The sequence below is a fragment of the Hordeum vulgare genome, chromosome 2H (assembly GCF_904849725.1).
Source record: "Hordeum vulgare subsp. vulgare chromosome 2H, MorexV3_pseudomolecules_assembly, whole genome shotgun sequence".
NCBI classification, from domain to species: domain Eukaryota; kingdom Viridiplantae; phylum Streptophyta; class Magnoliopsida; order Poales; family Poaceae; genus Hordeum; species Hordeum vulgare.
In genome coordinates, this window is record NC_058519.1 from 519,909,793 (window position 1) to 519,931,141 (window position 21,349).

The 21,349-nt window shown below is 44.5% G+C and overlaps 1 protein-coding gene across 1 annotated transcript; it reads right to left on the reverse strand.

Annotated features, from left to right (window-relative positions):
• Positions 1–1,231: 1,231 nt before the first annotated feature.
• LOC123426969 (cytochrome P450 724B1) lies at positions 1,232–5,447 on the reverse strand. Its single transcript, XM_045110892.1, has 9 exons — positions 5,064–5,447; positions 4,345–4,672; positions 3,967–4,119; positions 3,556–3,792; positions 3,362–3,448; positions 2,989–3,067; positions 2,693–2,799; positions 2,095–2,219; positions 1,232–1,730 (listed from the first exon to the last, which is right to left on the reverse strand). The coding sequence occupies exons 1-9, from the start codon at positions 5,276–5,278 to the stop codon at positions 1,631–1,633; spliced, it is 1,431 nt and encodes a 476-aa protein (XP_044966827.1). The 5' UTR covers positions 5,279–5,447; the 3' UTR covers positions 1,232–1,630.
• Between the last annotated feature and the right edge of the window lie 15,902 nt (positions 5,448–21,349).

Consider the following 21,349-nt stretch of genomic DNA (forward strand, 5'->3'; position numbering starts at 1 on the left):
CATCTTCAAGGAGAAATCCAAAGAGAAAACACACTAGGATATACATGAAGCACCCACAATATAGAAGAAATATGCAAAAAACTTATTTCGGGTCCCTGCGACGATCAATCCAGGGACACAAAACTTCAATGGCCGTCGTCGTTAGAGAGAAGAAGAAAGTACCACCAACAAGCCAAGACCTAATGGAAAGCCATAGCAGCAACTCTATGGAAAGAGACTATGAACAAGCGACGCCGCTCGCAGGGACATACATGTCGTTGTGGGTCGTCGGTCGGAGATGTACTCCATCCTTATTGGATCGCGGTTGTGAAACCCTCAAGCCGCAATGATGCCGAGGGGGTTGAGAAACGTCGACCATCTTTCACCACAAAATCATGAGGTGTACCATCACTCGGATGCAAAGAGTGGCGTAGCGTCGGCCATCTCCAATACAACCGCTTCCGACTCCACACCAGTGCTGGAGAAATCGTCAGCCATGAGTGCTGAAGAAATCATCGGCCTGACAATGACAAGCTGAAGAAACAAGACATGTAGCAAGACCTTCATCACTGTCTTGAAGACCTCACCAGCAGTGGCAAATCTAAGGGGGGTGCTTAACAGGTTTGAGCCCCCCCCCTCCAAAAATTGAAAAACAAAATTTAGTAGTATTCATCATAAAAAATTTAAAATTATTTGAACTAGAAGACTGAGAGTTAATTCATTTTTTCACACAGTTAACATTAAACCCTTCCTTCAATTTTTTTTCAAGATTCGCCACTGTGTCACCAGGATACAAATCTGTGGTTCCTCAACGCCGTCGTTGGACACGTCGAAGCGGTGACCCGGAAAACGTTATTTGTGGTATTGACATCGCAGCACCGACCGAACATCATCACCCGAAATACAAATCCTAAACCTAACAACACCAGACAGGGAGTCGGGGCTTCGAAACCCTTCCGACATCTCCGGAGCGGCAGGGGAGAGGAGCCGGCGGATCGGCCCACGTTGGGAGAGGAAGTTATGCGATCTATTTTGGAGAGATAGCCTAACAATAAGATTGCGAGATGTTTTTTATTGATCACCTCTCATTCTCCATTTGAGCATCGGAATTTGAATTGAATTCGGAAGGACTTGATTCGTTCTCTCCAAAAGTCATTCATACAATCATGCACAAACAGGATTCCATGTTTTTTATCAATAGCGGTTAATGCCAGTTTTATACAGTAACTTCATTCTCTACTGACTGGTGTGCTTATGCCAATTTTCTCTTACATGGTCTTTATTTTTTGAGACTTACATGGTCTGTTTGGCAAGGATAGGAACGTTGTTTCGAAGTTTCAATGAGGTGCGGCTCATACATATGTCCCCCCTACTGAGTTTCAGAACAAGTAAATGTAAACCCCAGGAGCCCATTTTTTCTCTATAGGGTGGTAGTCCAAACAGTGGAGGACGTAACAGGGTGACCCAACCACCTCAAGTAATCACAATGGACAAAATATATGTACACCATGTACAGAGGAGATCACAACCTCCTCAGCTACCCCATTCCAGCAACTAGCTATGCTAGCTACTCATCAGTGCTTCTTCACTTCACTGCTTGCAATCTCTTTTTTTTTCACTCGCCACCATGTCTGCAGCTCCAAGAACCCAGTCAAGATTCAGAGCAAATTGGCTCGATTTCGATCGGCAGGCCTCTCGGGAACTCCACGTACGGGTATGCCATTGGAATGTCATCGCCATCTATTTTCCATCTGCAGGGCGCCAAATTATACAAGGATCAGCAACTATACAGAGAGATTCAGTAAGCACTTATCTCTCTACTCTGAAGAAAAAAAAATAGAGAAGGAAATGCATTTTCTTCTGTCACAATCTGATAACTGCAGATATCTATGGACCAGATTTGGTACCACTCAACTTGCATGCCATACTTATTGGAAACACCATGCTGCCATGTTTGCACAGTATCTCCACTAGTATGAGATTGATAACTGTATCAATCTGCTGTCATGCTATTCATATTTCCTCTGGTTAATTTCATTCTTAAATTGATTTGTTGCTCTTGCTGCGTCAGTAGTGACCTGTATATCTCTTAATCGGCTAGGACAAATGTTTTACCTGAAATTCAGCACAAGGTGATGGAGGAAGAAAGCAGCCTCTACTTTGGCAAGCTCTGATCCAGGGCAGAGCCTGGTGCCACCGCCGAAGGGCGTAAACTTCTTGCTTGTACCTTGGCTTGGGCCCTGTTGCATCAATCAATTATACAAGTCATGCGTATGAACTAGCTTCATCAAGGGAGTTAATAAAATGAGGAAGCAAAGCCAAGGATGCTGGCTTTGAGGGAGGAATCATGGTTAGGACCATGTACAGAAGGCACTAGGCCCTCAGCCAAAGCCTGCTTGGCATCTGAAGATACCAGGATAGTTGCAAGTAATTATTATGGCATGGGTTAGTTGGACACTCACCAATTAAAGGCATCAATTAGTTAAGAGAGCAACCTTAAAGAAGATTCTCTCAAAGCTACAGATAAGCTCTTCTGATTTGTTCTCACCTTTGCATTGCATAAAATAGTTTTATAAAAAAGCATAATTATGTCAAAGTTAAGCTTCCCTAAACAAGTATATTATGTTAAAGCTAATCTGCATAAACTAAGATGTATTCATTACTTGACTACAAATATAGATGCCCATGCACATGCTATGAAAATGGGACATACCTCCCATCTGCAAGGCTGAAACTGTTGGGCATTTCCATGAAGTGAGGGGTTCAGATGAACAGCACTAAAAACAGGTAGGACTTTCCAGCCAGATGGAATCAGATACTCTGCAACAGAGCAAAAGAAGAGGTCCACTTGCTTTTGAGCATCTTCTATCAAAAGCTAGGTGTTTAGGAATAACAATGCTCACAAATCAGCAATAAAGGCCCAACCGCCCCCTTTGCCTGATCCATTATCATGTGATGAGCACAATGGGATCTGCTGGGAAAGCCCCAAGTACTAGCAGGGTTAATTACCTTTGTATCTGACATCTTTGAGGGCCTTCCTGTGGACAAACTTGACAATGTTTCCACATCTCAGCGCCTCATTGATAACCTGAAAGGACATCCACGCATGTATGTATCATTGAACCATTCCAATTATTACAGAACATATTAAGACCCTTCCTTCCCCATTTGCACTGTTCTTGCAAAGTGTTGTTTGCTCTAGGCAAAATTCTAGATATAGGCAGGCATATGGACAGAAAAAAAGAAGATCAGTTTTGGCGGGTCACATATTTGTGTGGAACTGGATGGATGATAATAGAAAGAAGAAAAAGGCCCCCTTCTTACCAACCACTGCAGCTACATATCCTAAAGCATGTACTGAAAGATCATACATCTTACTTACATGTTGGGTATATTCCATCTTCTTGTAGTCCTCAGAGCTCAAGCACTCCTCCTTCGCTTTGGTAGATCTTATGCCTTGATGCTCCCTCTGCATGCACAGCATGTTCATATATAATAAGTGACATAGGAGTACATGCATGCACGCAACCACCAATCACCTGTGGCTCAAGCTTGATCATGTATGTATGTATGTACCTTCACTAGGTCCAGATCTTGAGCTGACTGCCCAAGGAAGTAGACGACCATGGAGATCATGAGCGAGGTGGTCTCATATCCTCCCAGCAGGGAGTCCAGCACAAAACTCACTTTCTCCTCGTCAGAGAGTTCATCGGTTGACAGGAGCACGTTGAGGAAATCATCCCTCTTGCAGCAGTCAGCCTTCCTCCTCTCCTCAATAATGCCCTTCACAGTGCTTGATATCCTCTCTCTGGCCTGTGAGGAATGATCAACATACCCAAGAACCTCAGTCAGTGTTAGAAGTTAGAACACTATGTACACTTAAATGTAAACTTGGTACGAATGGGTATACCAGAGTTCCATGAGAGCTTGATGCATGGTGAAGTAGATAAAAAAAGTGCTGAAAACTTTGACAGTTTACTCAATTACCTGGACAGCTTTGGCATAGGGGGTCCCTGGGATGCGGAGAGGAAAAGAGATGAGGCCCTTCATGAAGGTGAGGAAGTCCTCCAGTATCATGGCAGTGACTGGCTCCTCTGGTGACAGCCCCAGCACCTGCTTCACTATCACACTGAATGCAAACTGCGCCCAAAGGAAGAAAAAAAAAAAGAAGTCAAAACAAGACCCTGGTAAGTCAAAGCCAGCGTTTGAAAAATACCCATGCATGCATCAGCGAGTAACTGCATGATGATGTAGCTATAGGTAACATGTGCAGAGTTTTTCCTCCATGTTTCACGGGATCATGTCCCCACTGATGCATGCCTAGCTAGCTTTGGTTGTAGTAAGTGCATGCACTGGGTAACCAACCTTTCTTGCCTCCTCGCAGAAGGTGATGTTGCTGCCCTTGCCATGCCATGATCCAACTATATGCAGCGCAATCCTCTCAATGTCGCCAAGGTAGCTTGGCTTGAGCTTTGTGGAGGTGACCAGGGCCAGAGCAAGGTTCCTGAGCCTCTTGTGGTCCTCCCCCAGGACCACCAGCATGGAGGACTTGCCCAGTATGCCATGAATTGGCCTGGGGTAGCTGCACTGGAACAGCCTCTCCTCATTCTGCAGGATGAAGTGGTTCAGCTCCTGGTCACAGGACACCACGGTGGGGGTGCAGAACAGATGGGACTTGAACACCCTCCCATACCTGCATCGTCACACCAACAATGTTAGTCTCTTTTGATCTTTCAAGGGTAACAATGTTAGCTGCCATCATTTGTTAGAGAGTCTTATGAGATCTTTCCATTTTTTTTCCTCCCACAAAACAATAAATAAAACTTTTCAGAAATAAGTTTGCGCACGGAACCTGTGCAGCACACCGTGAAATTCAAATATATCGCAGCCTCTCGGAGCAAAGAAAGAAACAAAGATAAAGCTGCTGACTCAGGACAACATGCACGACATGCATCATCTTTCGCTGCCACATGAATAAATGATAAACAATCCTACGCGCTCGATTGCATCGTTGAGAAATCTTGAGGTGTGGTGTGGCTGTGGTGAACCATAGCAAAAAATAAGAAGAAGAAAAAAAGAAATACCTGGAGCAGTGATCCTCCAGGAAGCTACCCAGCGTGTTGGAAGCGTGAGGGGTGAGGAACCTGAGGGTCTCACCAACAAGGGGCCATCCAAAGCTGCCCCTCGGAGCCTTGGGGTTGAGGAGCAAAGGCAGGAAGTGGCTCAGCACCAGAGCCAGGAGCAAGGCGAGCAGGATCGCCGGAGCGGCCAGCACAAGATCGCCCACCGTCATGCTCATGCTACCACACACCACACACCACACACCACCGCCGCACCACCCTACTGGTTACATCTCACAAGCTGAAGCTGCATGGAGCCTGCCATGCCTTGCCTCTCTGTCTGTCTGTCTGTCTGTCTAGCTATCATTCACTCGCTCGCTCGCGCTCTGCTTCTTTCTCTCTCTCTGGAATGGAAGGCGAGGGGGAGGCTATATAGTAGCGGGAGCAAGGGCAGGAAGGATCTTTGCAAAGCGGGAGGGAAAGGAAAAATAAGGTTGCCTTTTGTTTTCATGCCTTGGCCTTTTTTTTAATTACGTACTGTAGTAGGTACTCAAAAACACCACTTGTACTAGCAGCAAATTTACTTGCTTCATCTCCGTTTTTTTTTACTGCTGCGTGTACTTATATGTGTATGTATACTCTTACCACTGTTTGAACTGTATGAATAACTTTTATCAACAAGGGGCTGGGGCTGGGGCTGGGGCAGGGTCTAGCTAGGAGCATGGTCCCTTTGCAGTACTACTACTAGCATCTAGGCTGCTGCTGCTCAAGGTGCAGTCAAACACGCAGGTAGAGAGAGAAAATGTATCGGGTTACATGCACGCATACGACTTTGGTGCTGAGCTGTGAAGGTCTGCGCCTTGTTTCTGAAATGGTAATAACTTGTAGTAATATGAAAACCAGATCGAGTGCCAGTTTTGGGTTAATTTTTTTTAAATATTACATTTTCTAAATTAAATTCGACAAATAATATGCTGTTCAAATTATTAACAAGAATAATATGGCCTCGGTCGCGCCGTAGCCGATAAGCACCTGTCGGCCGCGGCGTAGCGACTAGACCTCTGGGCCGCAGCGAAGCCGACGGATGCATGACCCTCCATATTTCTCGCCATGCATCCGTCGGCCTCGCTGCGGCCGATGAGTTTCACTCAGCCTCGCTGCGGCCGATAAGGTCCTGGCAGGCATGCAACCGTCGATAGACAGGAAATTGGCTACGCCGCCGCTGACAAGTGCCTATCGGCTACGGCGCGGCCGACAGGTTCATATCGGCCACGACGCGACCGAGGCTATAATATTCCTGTTAATAATTTAAACTGCATATTATTTATCGAATTTAATTAAGAAAATGTAATATTAAAAAAAGAAGAAGCCAGTTTTGGTCACAGCAGGCCGTATAGTACTGTCCTTGATTAGTTTGATTGTGTGAAATTATATTTTACTGGCTAACTCGTTTTAGCACTGTTCTTATTATCATGTCCTTGCCTCAGAGCAGCCTTCACTAAACTATCCTATCTGAACATGTACCTCTTCTTTCTCGGTCACACTCGGCTTGGAACTAGAGTAAGTTAGGCTCCATCTTTCGATTGACAATCGTTGACTAGACATATCTGCTACCAATAGAATTGTCAACAGGGTCATCCCAAAAACACAAAAAGAATTGAAGTGGCAACCGCCGCCCAGTTCTTTTGATTCTTCTTCCGTAAACCACCCCCTTCTGTTAGTTTTTTTATAATAAAGGGGTTTCCCCTTGCTTCACTTTATTAATGAAGCAACGAACAGACGCGTTCAACAGGCCAACATCGAATTAAAAGGGTGTTTGTTTCCGGAGACTTATTGGCTTAGGGACTTAAAAAAGTCCCTATAAGTCCCACCTAAACCAAACACAAGGGACTTATTGGGACTTATTATGGTGATTTGAGACTTATCAAATAAGACTCTCCGGAAGGAGCTTATTGGGACTTATCCTGGATCGGACCTACCCCGCGTCGCTCCAGGCTCGGTCCAAACACGCCGCCCCGCCTCTCGGTCCAATCGCCGCCGCCCCGCCTCTCGCTCCGTCGGTTCGGTTCGCCGCCCCGTCCCGTTCGTTCCGTCTCACCGTCGCTGCCCCGTCCCGTTCGTTCCGTCGTCCCGTTTCTGCCTCGGTTCGTCGCCCCGTCTCGTTCGTTCCGTCGCCCCGTTTCTGCCTCGGTTTGTCGCCCCGTCGCCGCCCCGTCCCGTTCGTTCGTCGCCCTGTTTCAGCCTCGTTGCAACGGTGATTATCCTGTGTGTCGTACGCTTTGGCTGATGACGATCCATGTTGACTGCAGGTTATTTCGGTTGTCACTATTCTGCAATTCATTTGTATGAACAAGGGTTATGTGAACAAGTGTATTATTAGGTGTAACATTGACTTATAAGTCCCTGTAAACAAACAGGTAGGAACTCGGGACTTATAAGTCCCTGTAAACAAACAGGTAGGGACTTATGACTTATAAGTTGGGACTTAAAAAAGTCTTAGGACTTATGAAACAAACATGGTCTAAGCTTCTAACACCCTGCCATTAACCAGAAAACAACGGAGAAAAGTCTAAGCCGTCTTCTAAATTTTATTACATCGACCAACAATAGTTAGGAACAAAGCTACCAGGGAAAACATCCTCAATCTTCAGTTAACAAGAGCATCACTCTAGACGATGCGGAGCAGTCCCCGTGGCGTCGGTCCAGCAAAAGGATGAGCTGATGAAGAAGCCCGACATGTGCATCGTTGCACAGAACCACCCATTGTAGGAGAAAACCACACAGTTTCATGAGAACGTAATTCAGACTTTTTCAACTTCGACCCTGAACATTCCTTACTCGCCAAATACTCCATAAGGAGGTAGAGGTCACCATATTAAGCACAGGTTTTTTCTTTCGAATTTGCCATATGGCGCAAACGTTCTCGAAGCAAGAAATCAGGTTAGCTTTAAAACCCTCAGCAATCAAATTCCATACGGTCTTCGCAACCACACAATCAAAGAAGAGGTGTTGAATAGACTCCATATCACAAGATAGACATTCTCTTAGGTTCTCTCGTAGCACTAGTCATCTCAAGATAGACATTCCATATCACAAATAAGTTTGTTCTGTCGAGCACGATTATGTGTTGTCTTTGTTGCAGGATTTTGTTTACAATGAAGATGATGATGCTCGGTTCCTCATCCACGGCTTGCCATTCTCCTCCAAAAATGCCTACTCTCTACTCTCTTCTCTCAGATGACAAGCATGTTGACCCCAACTACCACTCATTTGGTCCTCCAAGGTTCCAATCAAGCTACAAATATTTGGATGGTACTCTTTAAAAATCATCTAAACCCAAAGGCCAACCTCTTCGACAATTCCACCGCCATTGCTAGTTGTTGCCCGAAATGTGAGGCTCATATTATGGACGCTCTTCACATCTTAATCGGAGTTTCCTTCGCCTTGGGTTGACCCCCCCTCCGGTCCCCAACTCTATCAATCACATCCGGGAGGTTCGGTCTCTTCCTCGGCTCTCCAACGATATCCGACCCTCTATTGCTCTATCCATTCTTTAGAAGATATGGGGTTTTCAAAATAAGTTCGGCTTGGGTAACTGTTCATAAGTTAGTCTCGGACTTCATATTTTGGACTCATAGTTTCAGGTTTCCCACCCAAAAGGCGGCCACTATCTCTTGGAAATAGTACCTTGCCTCCCACACATATAACTTTGTGTAAACTTGGCCTTAGAGCAAGTACAATTGGTCTAGTCAACCTGCTATAACAGTACCACATCACCAAAAATCACTAGAGAGAGGGAAGGGAAAAGAAGGGAGCGGGCGCTCCAGCTATCGCCCGTTGCAATGCCAGAAATAAAAAAAGCAACCACATGCAACAGTGTGAGATGGTGTTCCTTTCCCTTCCACCAACCGAGAATGTATCCTTGCCTCCCTTCACATGCAAAAATTAAATAATACTAGCTAGTTTACATTCAAACTATAGTATTAGTGGACTTTTATAAAGGCTTTATGTGATGTGGCATTGGCATATAGCCAGCAACATGCTTTGCTATTAACCATGCTCTTATGGCCCCTTGAGTAATGCATTGAGTTGGATACCCCCTCTCCCCGGTGACTGTTCTAAAAAAGTGTCATAAAGTTATGTTCTAGATATTAAAAAGGTCTTCAAAATGTAATTTCGAATACAAATTTGTTTTATGTATGTATATCAGTTAAGAAAATTATAAGATTCTAGAAGAAAGATCGAAACAAATCTATAAGTAGGATTTCTTTAGGGAACCCTGGCCAAAAGGAACCACCACCGCCCTATCATCTCCTCAACTCACCGTTGCTAGAACGCATCGCCTGGCAAGCCCGTGCTACATCGCTGCTGGTGGGTTGTCTTTCTTACGACGCTCGATGGCGGTGTCTTGGACTAGGGGTGTTATCCACGTTAGCTTACCAGTCATGGGACGTGCCCGAGGACCTTGAGACAACCGAAGAATAGGACATGTCTATCATGGTCCTCGACATACTCAAGATGGAATCCTTTGAAGACTTGTAACACACTTCAAGACATGTTCAAATAATCGACAAGCTTATCCCTAGATATAACAAACCATCATGTAACCCTAGGTGCCCCCGATTCGTATATAAGTAGATGGGTTTAGTCCATACGGTTAACTTAGATTTATTCATACATGATCTCGATGTAGATCATCTTGTACTTTCTACTTCATGAATAGAGTAGAGCGGCTAGCACATGATCGTCGACAACCCGTCCGCCACAGGCAAAGTTGCAGCATACGTCCACCATGTCGTAGACGCACAACTCCCATTTCCAACCGCAAGGCATCCTCTTTTCCACCTCTCATGCATATTACTCGTCAGAAGGTAGTGTGCTCATGCCGACCATGCCTGCACCCATGTCCATCGACCTCAATGCCACCCTTGTGGCTGACGGGGCGTCCATCGGGGACCAAAGGAGGCGGCCGCATGAGATCCCCGCCGATAACCGTCCCTATGCCCATCAACTGTTTGACGCAATGCCGGCGTCGATGGATGATGACCTGGCCAATCACTTTATCATGGAGAAAACATCACTTTAGAGGGTGGTGTGGGCTTTGATCCTGATGACACCCACAGACAAGACGATCACGGTCATTTGAGGCAAGGCGAGGAGGGCATGGCCGACACATTCATGCAAGGACAAGAGGGCATTGCCGACACCTTCATGCAAGGACAATAGGGCATTGCCGACACCTTCACGCAAGGGAAGAATTCACGGACAACGCCCATGAGGAGGAAGATGAAGTGGATATCAAGAGGGTCTTTTTTTGCCGACGAAGAAGTCGCAAAGCATTCAGACGAAGGCATACCTAATGTGTTAGGACAAGCTCATTTTTGAATGTTGCAGAGATTAAGGACAAGATCCCAAGATGGATGCCGTGTTGGAAATATGCCCTAGAGGCAATAATAAATTAGTAATTATTATATTTCCTTGTTCATAATAATCGTTTATTATCCATGCTAGAATTTTATTGATTGGAAACTCAAATACATGTGTGGATACGCACACAAAACACTATCCCTAGTAAGCCTCTAGTTGACTAGCTCGTTGATCAAAGATGGTCAAGGTTTCCTGACCATAGACAAGTGTTGTCACTTGATAACGGGATCACATCATTGGGAGAATGATGTGATGGACAAGACCCAAACTATAAACGTAGCATATGATCGTGTCAGTTTATTGTTACTGTTTTCTGCATGTCAATGTATCTGTTCCTATGACCATGAGATCATGCAACTCCCGGACACCGGAGGAATACCTTGTGGGTTATCAACTGTTGCAACGTAACTGGGGTAACTATAAAGGTGCTCTACAGGTATCTTCGAAGGTGTCTGTTGGGTTGGCATGGATCAAGACTGGGATTTGTCAGTCCGTGTGACGGAGAGGTATCTCGGGGCCCACTCGGTAATACAACATCACAACAAGCCTTGCAAGCAATGTGACTAAGGAGTTAGTTACGGGATCTTATATTACGGTACGAGTAAATAGACTTGCTGGCAACGAGATTGAACTAGGTATAGAGATACCGACAATCAAATCTCGGGCAAGTAACATACCGAAGGACAAAGGGAATAGTATACGGGATTATGAGAATCCTTGATATAGAGGTTCGACCGATAGAGATCTTTGTAGAATATGTAGGAACCAATATGGACATCCAGGTCCCGCTGTTGGTGTAACATCCCAAAATTTTAAATTTTTGGAATGTTAATATAATTATTAGATTGATTGTTTGTTTGCTTGCTTGAGTGATTGAAACTTGTGTGAAATTTGAAACTTTTCGAAACTTTTGAATGAGAGGGAATAAAATGACTTTCCCCTTCTCCGATGAATTCAAATTCAATCTTTTAAAAGCAAAGAGAGAAGATGACATGACTTCTTCAACTATAAATAATTTGAACGGAGATATTTGCATTTGAATTCTTTTTGCATTTCCATTTGTTTTCTTCGTGCAAGAAATGCCGGGAAATACTTTCTGTCAAACAGAAAAGAGAGGAGGAACATGACCCTCAAATACCCGGGCATTTTGAAAGTTTTTGCACCCTAAAACTTAGAGGGTCATTTGAAAATTATTTGCAAAAGAAAATAAACCTTTTAGGCAATTTTGTGAAAATATTTTTTTCTGAATTTTTTATTTTTGCCGTGGAAAAAAGTCCATCAATTATATTTTATTTTTCTGATAATTTTCATATATAGAAACTTCTTATTTCGAATTGATTTGATTTCCTTTTTATCGTTTTAGTTTCCTAGTTTTAAAAATAGGAAAGGAATACCTTTATTTTGGAAAAAACCTGCTGGCCCATTAAACACTTTCCTATTCTTGGCCCAACAGGAGATCTTCTCCTACCTCTCTTCTTCCCCACGTCACACGAGCTTTCCCTCCATGGACAGAGGATCTCCACCTCCGGGATTCGCGAAGCTCTTCCCTTCCCAGCGCCTCCCGTCGCCTCTATAAGAACCCCGTGCACCTCCTCGTTCCATTCCCGTTGAAAACTTCCCCTCTCCTCGCCTCTAACTCGCGCCCCACCTCGTCGGAGTCGTCACCGGAAACTCGCCAAAGAACTCGCCGGCCACCTCCACATCGCCCGTGCACCTCCCCACCCCTCCCCGGCCTATAACTACTCCCTAGCTCCGCCGCACTCCGTTCCCACCCCACCCACGACGAGCCGCCGCCCGAGCCCGTCCCGCCACCACCGCCGGCCGCAGCCGAGCTCCACCTCGGCCACCCCCTGGGAGCGCCACCCCGAGCCGCTCCCCGCTCCGCCCGACGCCCCCCCCTCGGTGGAGGACTGCCACCGCCGCCTCCCCGTCCCTCCACCGCCCCCGGAGCCCCTCCCCCTCGCCGGCGACGCCACCCTCGCCGGAGAAAGCTCCTGCTACTCCCAGCCGAGGTAACCTCTCCTCCCTTTTTTTTTACTTGTTCTGTTTTTTTGTATTGTGTAGTTTCATCCCTTAGATCTAGATCCTACGGTGTAGATTAGGAGGTACTTACCCCTTCGGTCTTTTAGATAAAACCGATCAGTTTTTCTTTCACTTAAGTTTAGCCGAAGCGAATTAGTTAAATAGCGGCCGTTTGTTAGTTATCCCCGCAGCACTCACCCCCTTAGCCAATTAGAAGATGCCACGTGGACCCCTGTCCACAAATCAGTTTTTTCCTTTTTCTGTTTTAATTTCAAAACAGAGAAAGTTTCAATTTCCTTTTGATCATAACTTTTGATCCACAACTCCAATAGAGTTGATTCTTGTTCCAGTAGACTCCAATTTTTCCGTAGTTTTTAAAAACATATAATTTGTCTATGTTTGAAATTTTCAAATATAAGTTAGATCAGATTTAGTTTAAACCTTGTTTTGCCTATTCCAGGAGTTTAAGAAATGATTTTGAGTTGATTCTTTTCGCTACTGTTTCCTAGTGATTAAATATTACTGTGGTAGAAGTTTCAAAGTTTTTAAAGTATTTTTACTGGTGTTTACAACAGAAACAAGTTTCTGCCATAGTGACGCGTGTTGAATTCTTTTACTTAGGCTTTAGCAAATCCTTACTTGTGATGTTATTTTTACTTGTTGCATGATTGAAGTGCTTATGGTGTGTTTTGTGTTTGTATCGGTAGATCATCCGGAGTGTGAAGCGTGTTACTTAGAAGCGCTCGATCAAGACAACTATCATCAAGGCAAGTCAATTTGATCATGTTATTTTCCTATGTTTTCGATGCATGGTAGTTCACCTTTCTTTGCCCATTTGCATGCTGCCTAGGTACTTGGAAACTTTAGTATAAGTTGTAGTATCATGTGGTAGGCGCACAACAACCCCGATACTTGGCCCCGGGACGACAATTTTATATTTGCTACGCTTGAGTAGACGGGTTTTTGGTTGAGTGCATAACACGAGTGATGCGAGGTTGATTAAGTAATCAAGACCGGTTAAGACAAGATTTTCAAGACCTCAGACGCAATGCAACTCTGGGTGAAGGACGGTTGATCGGCTCACTGGAGAAACCAGTGGATGCCTGGGATGCTGGAGAGGCCATGACATCCTGCGGAAAGCTTCACCCAGGCTCAAAGAGACGGACGGAGACTTCAAGACTCAAGGCTTACCTGCACAGCCACAAGTCATTATGGGCTCTGGCTTGGTTGGACAACGCGGCGACTCTGGACAGGCGGTGCTAGCAGCTGTAGAAGAACGGTAGGAATGGATGGGCACCGACAGGGATTCAGAGGGACCCGTTGAAAGACCATGTTTTGATCATCCGGTCTTCAAACACCCTAAAGTGCGAGGACAAACCCGGAGGCGATCAAATCTTGTGGGGAACGTGTGTAAAACTCTGCAGAGTGCCCAACCTAATCGATTAGCCGTGTCCACGGTCATGGACAACTTGAGCCGAAGGCATTGAATTTCCCCTGAACTCTCGACACAACTTAATAATGATGTGGGTGTTAACAACTATTCGGGTACGAGAATTGGTTGGCGGAACCATCTCGTTAACAACAAACATTGTAGTAATATTTTGCTTCCAACCCCTCTTGTTGTACGATAAAACTGGCTTTATGCAAAACTTAGCCCCACTGGCCAAATATGCATGTAGAGATAGTTGATTATTATTTTTACTCCTCTCTTTGATGACTTGCCGGCATATTCAATATGCTGACCTAGACGGCTGCAACGTATCATGTTGCAGAGTACTTTTCCGACCAGGAGTGAGGCTACGATCTACGCTCAGCGACATGCCCTTGGAGTCGGATGGACTCGTCTACCTGATGCTTCCGCTAGTCTTCGTTAGATATCTCATGAGATGGCCTTCATCCACTTTATTGTAATCCTTTATTGTAATAAAGTACTCTTTATGAGATTTCGATTAATAAAGCTATGTGATTGAACTCTTGAATATATACATTATGTACTGAGTGTGTACCAGCATGATCTTGGGATGGTACGGAAACACCAGAGGCTTGACTCGTCTTGAGTCGGGTCGCTACGGAAATGGTATCAGAGCACATGTTGACTGTAGGACGTGACCCTAGAAACTGGAAATTTCTTAGGAAAGGATCTCTCGAAATTTTTATTTTCAACAACACCTTTTACTTCTCATCTCTTCTGATTTCATCAAATATTCTCTCTCACCTCCACTAGTTATACAATCCCCTTACCCCTTTGACCTCATGAAGAATCAACGGAGCTCTACTTCAAAGTAAAGATGATTTCAACATGCATTTGAAGAATTGAAGGTGCACCAATTGAAGACTCTCAAGACCCGAAGAACTCGAAGACCCCGAAGCGTTCGAATATTTATATGACCATTAGAAGTCCAAACCCCTGTTATATACCCACGTTAGATATGATGATTTGTGAGCCGTCATTGGTGTGTGTTTTCCGACGGCCACAAATAAAACCTATTCTCAAAAATATTGTTTGTATTGTGTGTATCTCCCTCTCGCTTACCCGTCTCATCCCCAAAACCTCAACCCTACCAGATGGAGTATGAAGCTGGACTTGTAGTCTCTGGACCAATGACCCAGCTGGAGGCTGGAATATGGATTCAGAACATGGAGAACCACTTCGGGATCAACTTGATCTCAAGGAAGTATGAAGTGGAACACGCTCTCCAGTACTTTACCCAAAGTGCTGCTATCTGGTGGAAAATGCACCATGCCATACAAGGATTTAGTGGAGCAGAAACTTGGGACGAATTCAAGGACACTCTGTTAAGATCCCGACTTATTCTGAAGAGCTATGATAATACGAAGGAGAAGACTTGTGGATGCAAGATCTGTGGAGAAATAGGACACACCCAGGAAGAACACAAGGATGGATGCACTCATTGTGAAGGAAATCACCCAGCTGAGGAGTGCCCAAGTAGTCAGGTGACTTGTTTCCTTTGTGAAGGAACCACCCACTACCCAGCTCAGTGTCACATTTACCTGAAGGTGCAACAAGTTGTCAAGCAGCAGAAAGATGCAGTGAAGGAAACCCTCAAGAAGAAGATTCTAGAAGAACCGGTGATGAACGAAAATATTGAAGACCCTGATGGACAAGGTCTGACCAGATTTTTCTCCAATGCATGCTACTCATGTGGAGAAGAAGGACATTATTCACAGGACTGCATGAAGAGAAGCCAAGAGTATCTGGGAAAATTCCCGACGGAAGAAGTGGAGTTTGATCCACTTGAAATAGAAGAACTGGCCAAAATAAAGGAGTCCGGAAAGAAGAAAAAGTACCCTCGGAAGAGCCAAATCTCTGCAGACATAGACCTGAGTCATGTCAGATGTTACAAGTGTATGGAATTTGGCCACCACAAATACATGTGCTCAGGAAGGAAGCCGGAAACCTAAGGAGCAAAAGCAAACACTAAGACACCTCGAGACTTGTCAGAACTCATTTGCTTTCGTTGCAAGGAAGCAGGACATTTTGCTAGCAATTGTCCACAAAGGAAGAAAGCTAAGGAGTAGTTAAGCTTTGACCATGGCAATTAGTGTAATCTGAAGAACTCTTGTTTCTCATGAGATCATGGAGTGAAATTTTTGTAATAGAAGTCCCTGAGATTGTAATAACATCATGAATAAATGGAAATTATTGTCTCATGATTGTCTATGTTGAAACTGTATGCGTTGTTTCTCTACGAACAAAGATCTCTGAACATTTATGAGGATATGAGAAAATATGGTCTATGCAGGCATGAGTATAATTCATTTTAAGTGTGGTAGTAATCAGTAAACCCACAGGATCCACTGAGTAGGAATGTACCATGATTACCAAGGAGAAACATACATTCCTCTGAGTACCTATTTACTGACACCTGCAGATGGCAACTCTCTACGAGTCCTACCTCAAGGGCCCAGAAACGATCATGACCCTGACCAGTGATCATGATTACCCGAAAATCCTGAAGGACATGATGAAGCACATTCACCTTGAAGGAGATGCAGTCTACAAAGGCTACCCATTCATGGAAAATGGAGTGGAACTTTGGTACGTGGAAGTACACCTCCACCATGTGAAAGGAGTTTGTCCGAAGACTATGAGGCAATACTTTTTCATTTCACATGTACCACGAGCAACCTTCTTTGATGCTGTTCGTGAAGCTGCCATGGAAGCCATACATCAGATCGGAGAAATACTTGAAGCAAGACTCCGTCATACCCAGGAATACCTGAGTGAGGTACATGCGGAGATGATGGAGATGAAGCTCATGGCCACCATGAGAAAGCAAAAGATGGATGATTTCAAGGAACACATTGGAAAGTTCCAGTGGAACTAAAGTACCTCCAAGAGAGGCAGATGAATAAAGTTGGCAGAAATGCTCGACCATACCGAACAATGTGGATGGCAGCATTTGTAAAAGAGTACTTTTGAATTGGAGTTTTTGATAAGAAATTAAGGATGTAATAAAGGATTGATTATGAAATGAATATGATTTATGGAAGAAGCTATGATGGATCGGCAAACATTTTCTTAGGAGCATACGAAAACCTGAGAGTTGTGAAGATACGATAGATGTTTCGTTCAGCTTGCAGAACCAATGGATTATCCAAACTTCGTTCGTGGACAAGAAAAACTCTGCAACGCTTGTAAGGATGCCCAAGTGTTAGAATGCGAGATTCGCTAAACCTTATACAGAGAAATGATTTGTGTGCGGAATGGATTGATCACCATGACGACTTACTCTTATCATTTATCTTGCTATTCGGAATGGTAAATCTGAGAGACTTACCCATATAGAGAGACGACGTTCTTTGAAGCTTTTGTTTAAGCCTTAGAGTGGTATAAGAAAAGCCCATGTACATGGCACTTGTTGTCACGCGTAGGAAATTTTACGATGAGAATGAAACCAAGACCCATCTCTCTGCAGGATAACCACAAATGGTAGACCACCATGAGAACCATCGATATGTTATTTAGAATTGACCACGAGACTGTCAGTTAAGAAGACCCAGTGACGGAAGAAGCTTATATCAACGGGAGAGCATCACCAAAGGATTTAATATGAAGACTGTGTGATGTCAGTTGCCAAAACCCCAGAGGATCGTTAAAGCATTTTGAGGGACCAATATCTCTCATTTTAAGTGTGGTAGCATCCCACCTTGCCGGAGATTGGATTTGTTAGAAGACCCCCAAACCCTAACCTTTCTTTCTAGCCTCTTCGAATCTCGAGGACGAGATTCATTTTAAGTGTGGTAGTTTGTAACATCCCAAAATTTTAAATTTTTGGAATGTTAATATAATTATTAGATTGATTGTTTGTTTGCTTGCTTGAGTGATTGAAACTTGTGTGAAATTTGAAACTTTTTGAAACTTTTGAATGAGAGGGAATAAAATGACTTTCCCCTTCTCCGGTGAATTCAAATTCAATCTTTTAAAAGCAAAGAGAGAAGATGACATGACTTCTTCAACTATAAATAATTTGAACGGAGATATTTGCATTTGAATTCTTTTTGCATTTCCATTTGTTTTCTTCATGCAAGAAATGCCGGGAAATACTTTCTGTCAAACAGAAAAGAGAGGAGGAACATGACCCTCAAATACCCGGGCATTTTGAAAGTTATTTGCACCCTAAAACTTAGAGGGCCATTTGAAAATTATTTGCAAAAGAAAATAAACCTTTTAGGCAATTTTGTGAAAATAATTTTTTCTGAAGTTTTTTATTTTTGCCATGGAAAAATGCCCATCAATTATATTTTATTTTTCTGATAATTTTAGTATATAGAAACTCCTTATTTCGAATTGATTTGATTTCCTTTTTATCGTTTTAGTTTCCTAGTTTTAAAAATAGGAAAGGAATCCCTTTATTTTGGAAAAAACCTGCTGGCCCATTAAGCACTTTCCTATTCTTGGCCCAACAGGAGATCTTCTCCTACCTCTCTTCTTCCCCACGTCACACGAGCTTTCCCTCCATGGACAAAGGATCTCCACCTCCGGGATTCGCGAAGCTCTTCCCTTCCCAGCGCCTCCCGTCGCCTCTATAAGAACCCCCTGCACCTCCTCGTTCCATTCCCGTTGAAAACTTCCCCTCTCCTCGCCTCTAACTCGCACCCCACCTCGCCGGAGTCGTCACCGGAAACTCGCCAGAGAACTCGCCGGCCACCTCCACATCGCCCATGCACCTCCCCACCCCTCCCCGGCCTATAAATACTCCCTAGCTCCGCCGCACTCCGTTCCCACCCCGCCCACGACGAGCCGCCGCCCGAGCCCGTCCCGCCACCACCGCCGGCAGCAGCCGAGCTCCACCTCGGCCACCCCCTGGGAGCGCTACCCCGAGCCGCTTCCCGCTCCGCCCGACGCCCCCCTTCGATGGAGGACTGCCGCCGCCGCCTCCCCGTCCCTCCACCGCCCCCGGAGCCCCTCCCCCTCGCCGGCGACGCCACCCTCGCCGGAGAAAGCTCCTGCTACTCCCAGCCGAGGTAACCTCTCCTCCCTTTTCTTTTTTTACTTGTTCTGTTTTTTTGTATTGTGTAGTTTCATCCCTTAGATCTAGATGCTACGGTGTAGATTAGGAGGTACTTACCCCTTCGGTCTTTTAGATAAAACCGATCGGTTTTTCTTTCACTTAAGTTTAGCCGAAGCGAATTAGTTAAATAGCGGCCGTTTGTTAGTTATCCCCGCAGCACTCACCCCCTTAGCCAATTAGAAGATGCCACGTGGACCCCTGTCCACAAATCAGTTTTTTCCTTTTTCTGTTTTAATTCCAAAACAGAGAAAGTTTCAATTTGCTTTTGATCATAACTTTTGATCCACAACTCCAATAGAGTTGATTCTTGTTCCAGTAGACTCCAATGTTTCTGTAGTTTTTTAAAACATATAATTTGTCTATGTTTGAAATTTTCAAATATAAGTTAGATCTGATTTAGTTTAAACCTTGTTTTTCCTATTCCAGGAGTTTAAAAAATGATTTTGAGTTGATTCTTTTTGCTACTGTTTCCTAGTGATTAAATATTACTGTGGTAGAAGTTTCAAAAATTTTAAAGTATTTTTACTTGTGATTTCAACAGAAACAAGTTTCTGCCATAGTGACGCGTGTTGAATTCTTTTACTTAGGCTTTAGCAAATCCTTACTTGTGATGTTATTTTTACTTGTTGCATGATTGAAGTGCTTATGGTGTGTTTTGTGTTTGTATCGGTAGATCATCCGGAGTGCGAAGCGTGTTACTTAGAAGCGCTCGATCAAGACAACTATCATCAAGGCAAGTCAATTTGATCATGTTATTTTCCTATGTTTTCGATGCATGGTAGTTCACCTTTCTTTGCCCATTTGCATGCTGCCTAGGTACTTGGAAACTTTAGTATAAGTTGTAGTATCATGTGGTAGGCACACAACAACCCCGATACTTGGCCCCGGGACGACAATTTTATATTTGCTACGCTTGAGTAGACGGGTTTTCGGTTGAGTGCATAACACGAGTGATGCGAGGTTGATTAAGTAATCAAGACCGGTTAAGACAAGATTTTCAAGACCTTGGACGCAATGCAACTCTGGGTGAAGGACGGTTGATCGGCTCCCTGGAGAAACCAGTGGATGCCCGGGATGCTGGAGAGGCCATGACATCCTGCGGAAAGCTTCACCCAGGCTCGAAGAGACGGACGGAGACTTCAAGACTCAAGGCTTACCTGCACAACCACAAGTCATTATGGGCTCTGGCTTGGTTGGATAACGCGGCGACTCTGGACAGGCGGTGCTAGCAAATGTAGAAGAACGGTAGGAATGGATGGGCACCGACAGGGATTCAGAGGGACCCGTTGAAAGACCATGTTTTGATCATCCGGTCTTCAAACACCCTGAAGTGCGAGGACAAACCCGGAGGCGATCAAATCTTGTGGGGAACGTGTGGAAAACTCTGCAGAGTGCCCAACCTAATCGATTAGCCGTGTCCACGGTCATGGACAACTTGAGCCGAAGGCATTGAATTTCCCCTGAACTCTCGACACAACTTAATAATGATGTGGGTGTTAACAACTATTCGGGTACGAGAATTGGTTGGCGGAACCATCTCGTTAACAACAAACAATGTAGTAATATTTTGCTTCCAACCCCTCTTGTTGTAGGATAAAACTGGCTTTATGCAAAACTTAGCCCCACTGGCCAAATATGCATGTAGAGATAGTTGATTATTATTTTTACTCCTCTCTTTGATGACTTGCCGGCATATTCAATATGCTGACCTAGACGGCTGCAACGTATCATGTTGCAGAGTACTTTTCCGACCAGGAGTGAGGCTACGATCTACGCTCAGCGACATGCCCTTGGAGTCGGATGGACTCGTCTACCTGATGCTTCCACTAGTCTTCGTTAGATATCTCATGAGATGGCCTTCAGCCACTTTATTGTAATCCTTTATTGTAATAAAGTACTCTTTATGAGATTTCGATTAATAAAGTTGTGTGATTGAACTCTTGAATATATACATTATGTACTGAGTGTGTACCAGCATGATCTTGGGATGGTACGGAAACAACAGAGGCTTGACTCGTCTTGAGTCGGGTCGCTACAGTTGGTTATTGACCAGAGGGTGTCTCAGGTCATGTGTGCATAGTTCTTGAACCCGCAGGGTCTGCACACTTAAGGTTCGGTGACATTTCGGTATAGTTGAGTTATATGTGTTGGTGACCGAAGGTTGTTCGGAGTTCCGGATGAGATCATAGACGTCACGAGGGTTTCCGGAATGGTTCGGAAACGAATATTGATATATAGGATGGTTTCATTTGGTCTCCGGAAAGATTTCACGAATTACCGGCAGTGTATCGGGAGTGACGAATGGGTTTGGGTTTTCACCGGGAG

Bases quoted from the DNA above. Each gene is read 5' to 3' on its own strand.
- LOC123426969 (XM_045110892.1), bottom strand. From the start codon at position 5,278: ATGAGCATGACGGTGGGCGATCTTGTGCTGGCCGCTCCGGCGATCCTG. The intron at 4,673-5,063 runs GTATTTCTTTTT...GTGACGATGCAG, and splicing joins CTGGAGGATCACTGCTCCAG to GTATGGGAGGGTGTTCAAGT. The intron at 3,449-3,555 runs GTACATACATAC...CTGTGCATGCAG, and splicing joins AAGATCTGGACCTAGTGAAG to AGGGAGCATCAAGGCATAAG.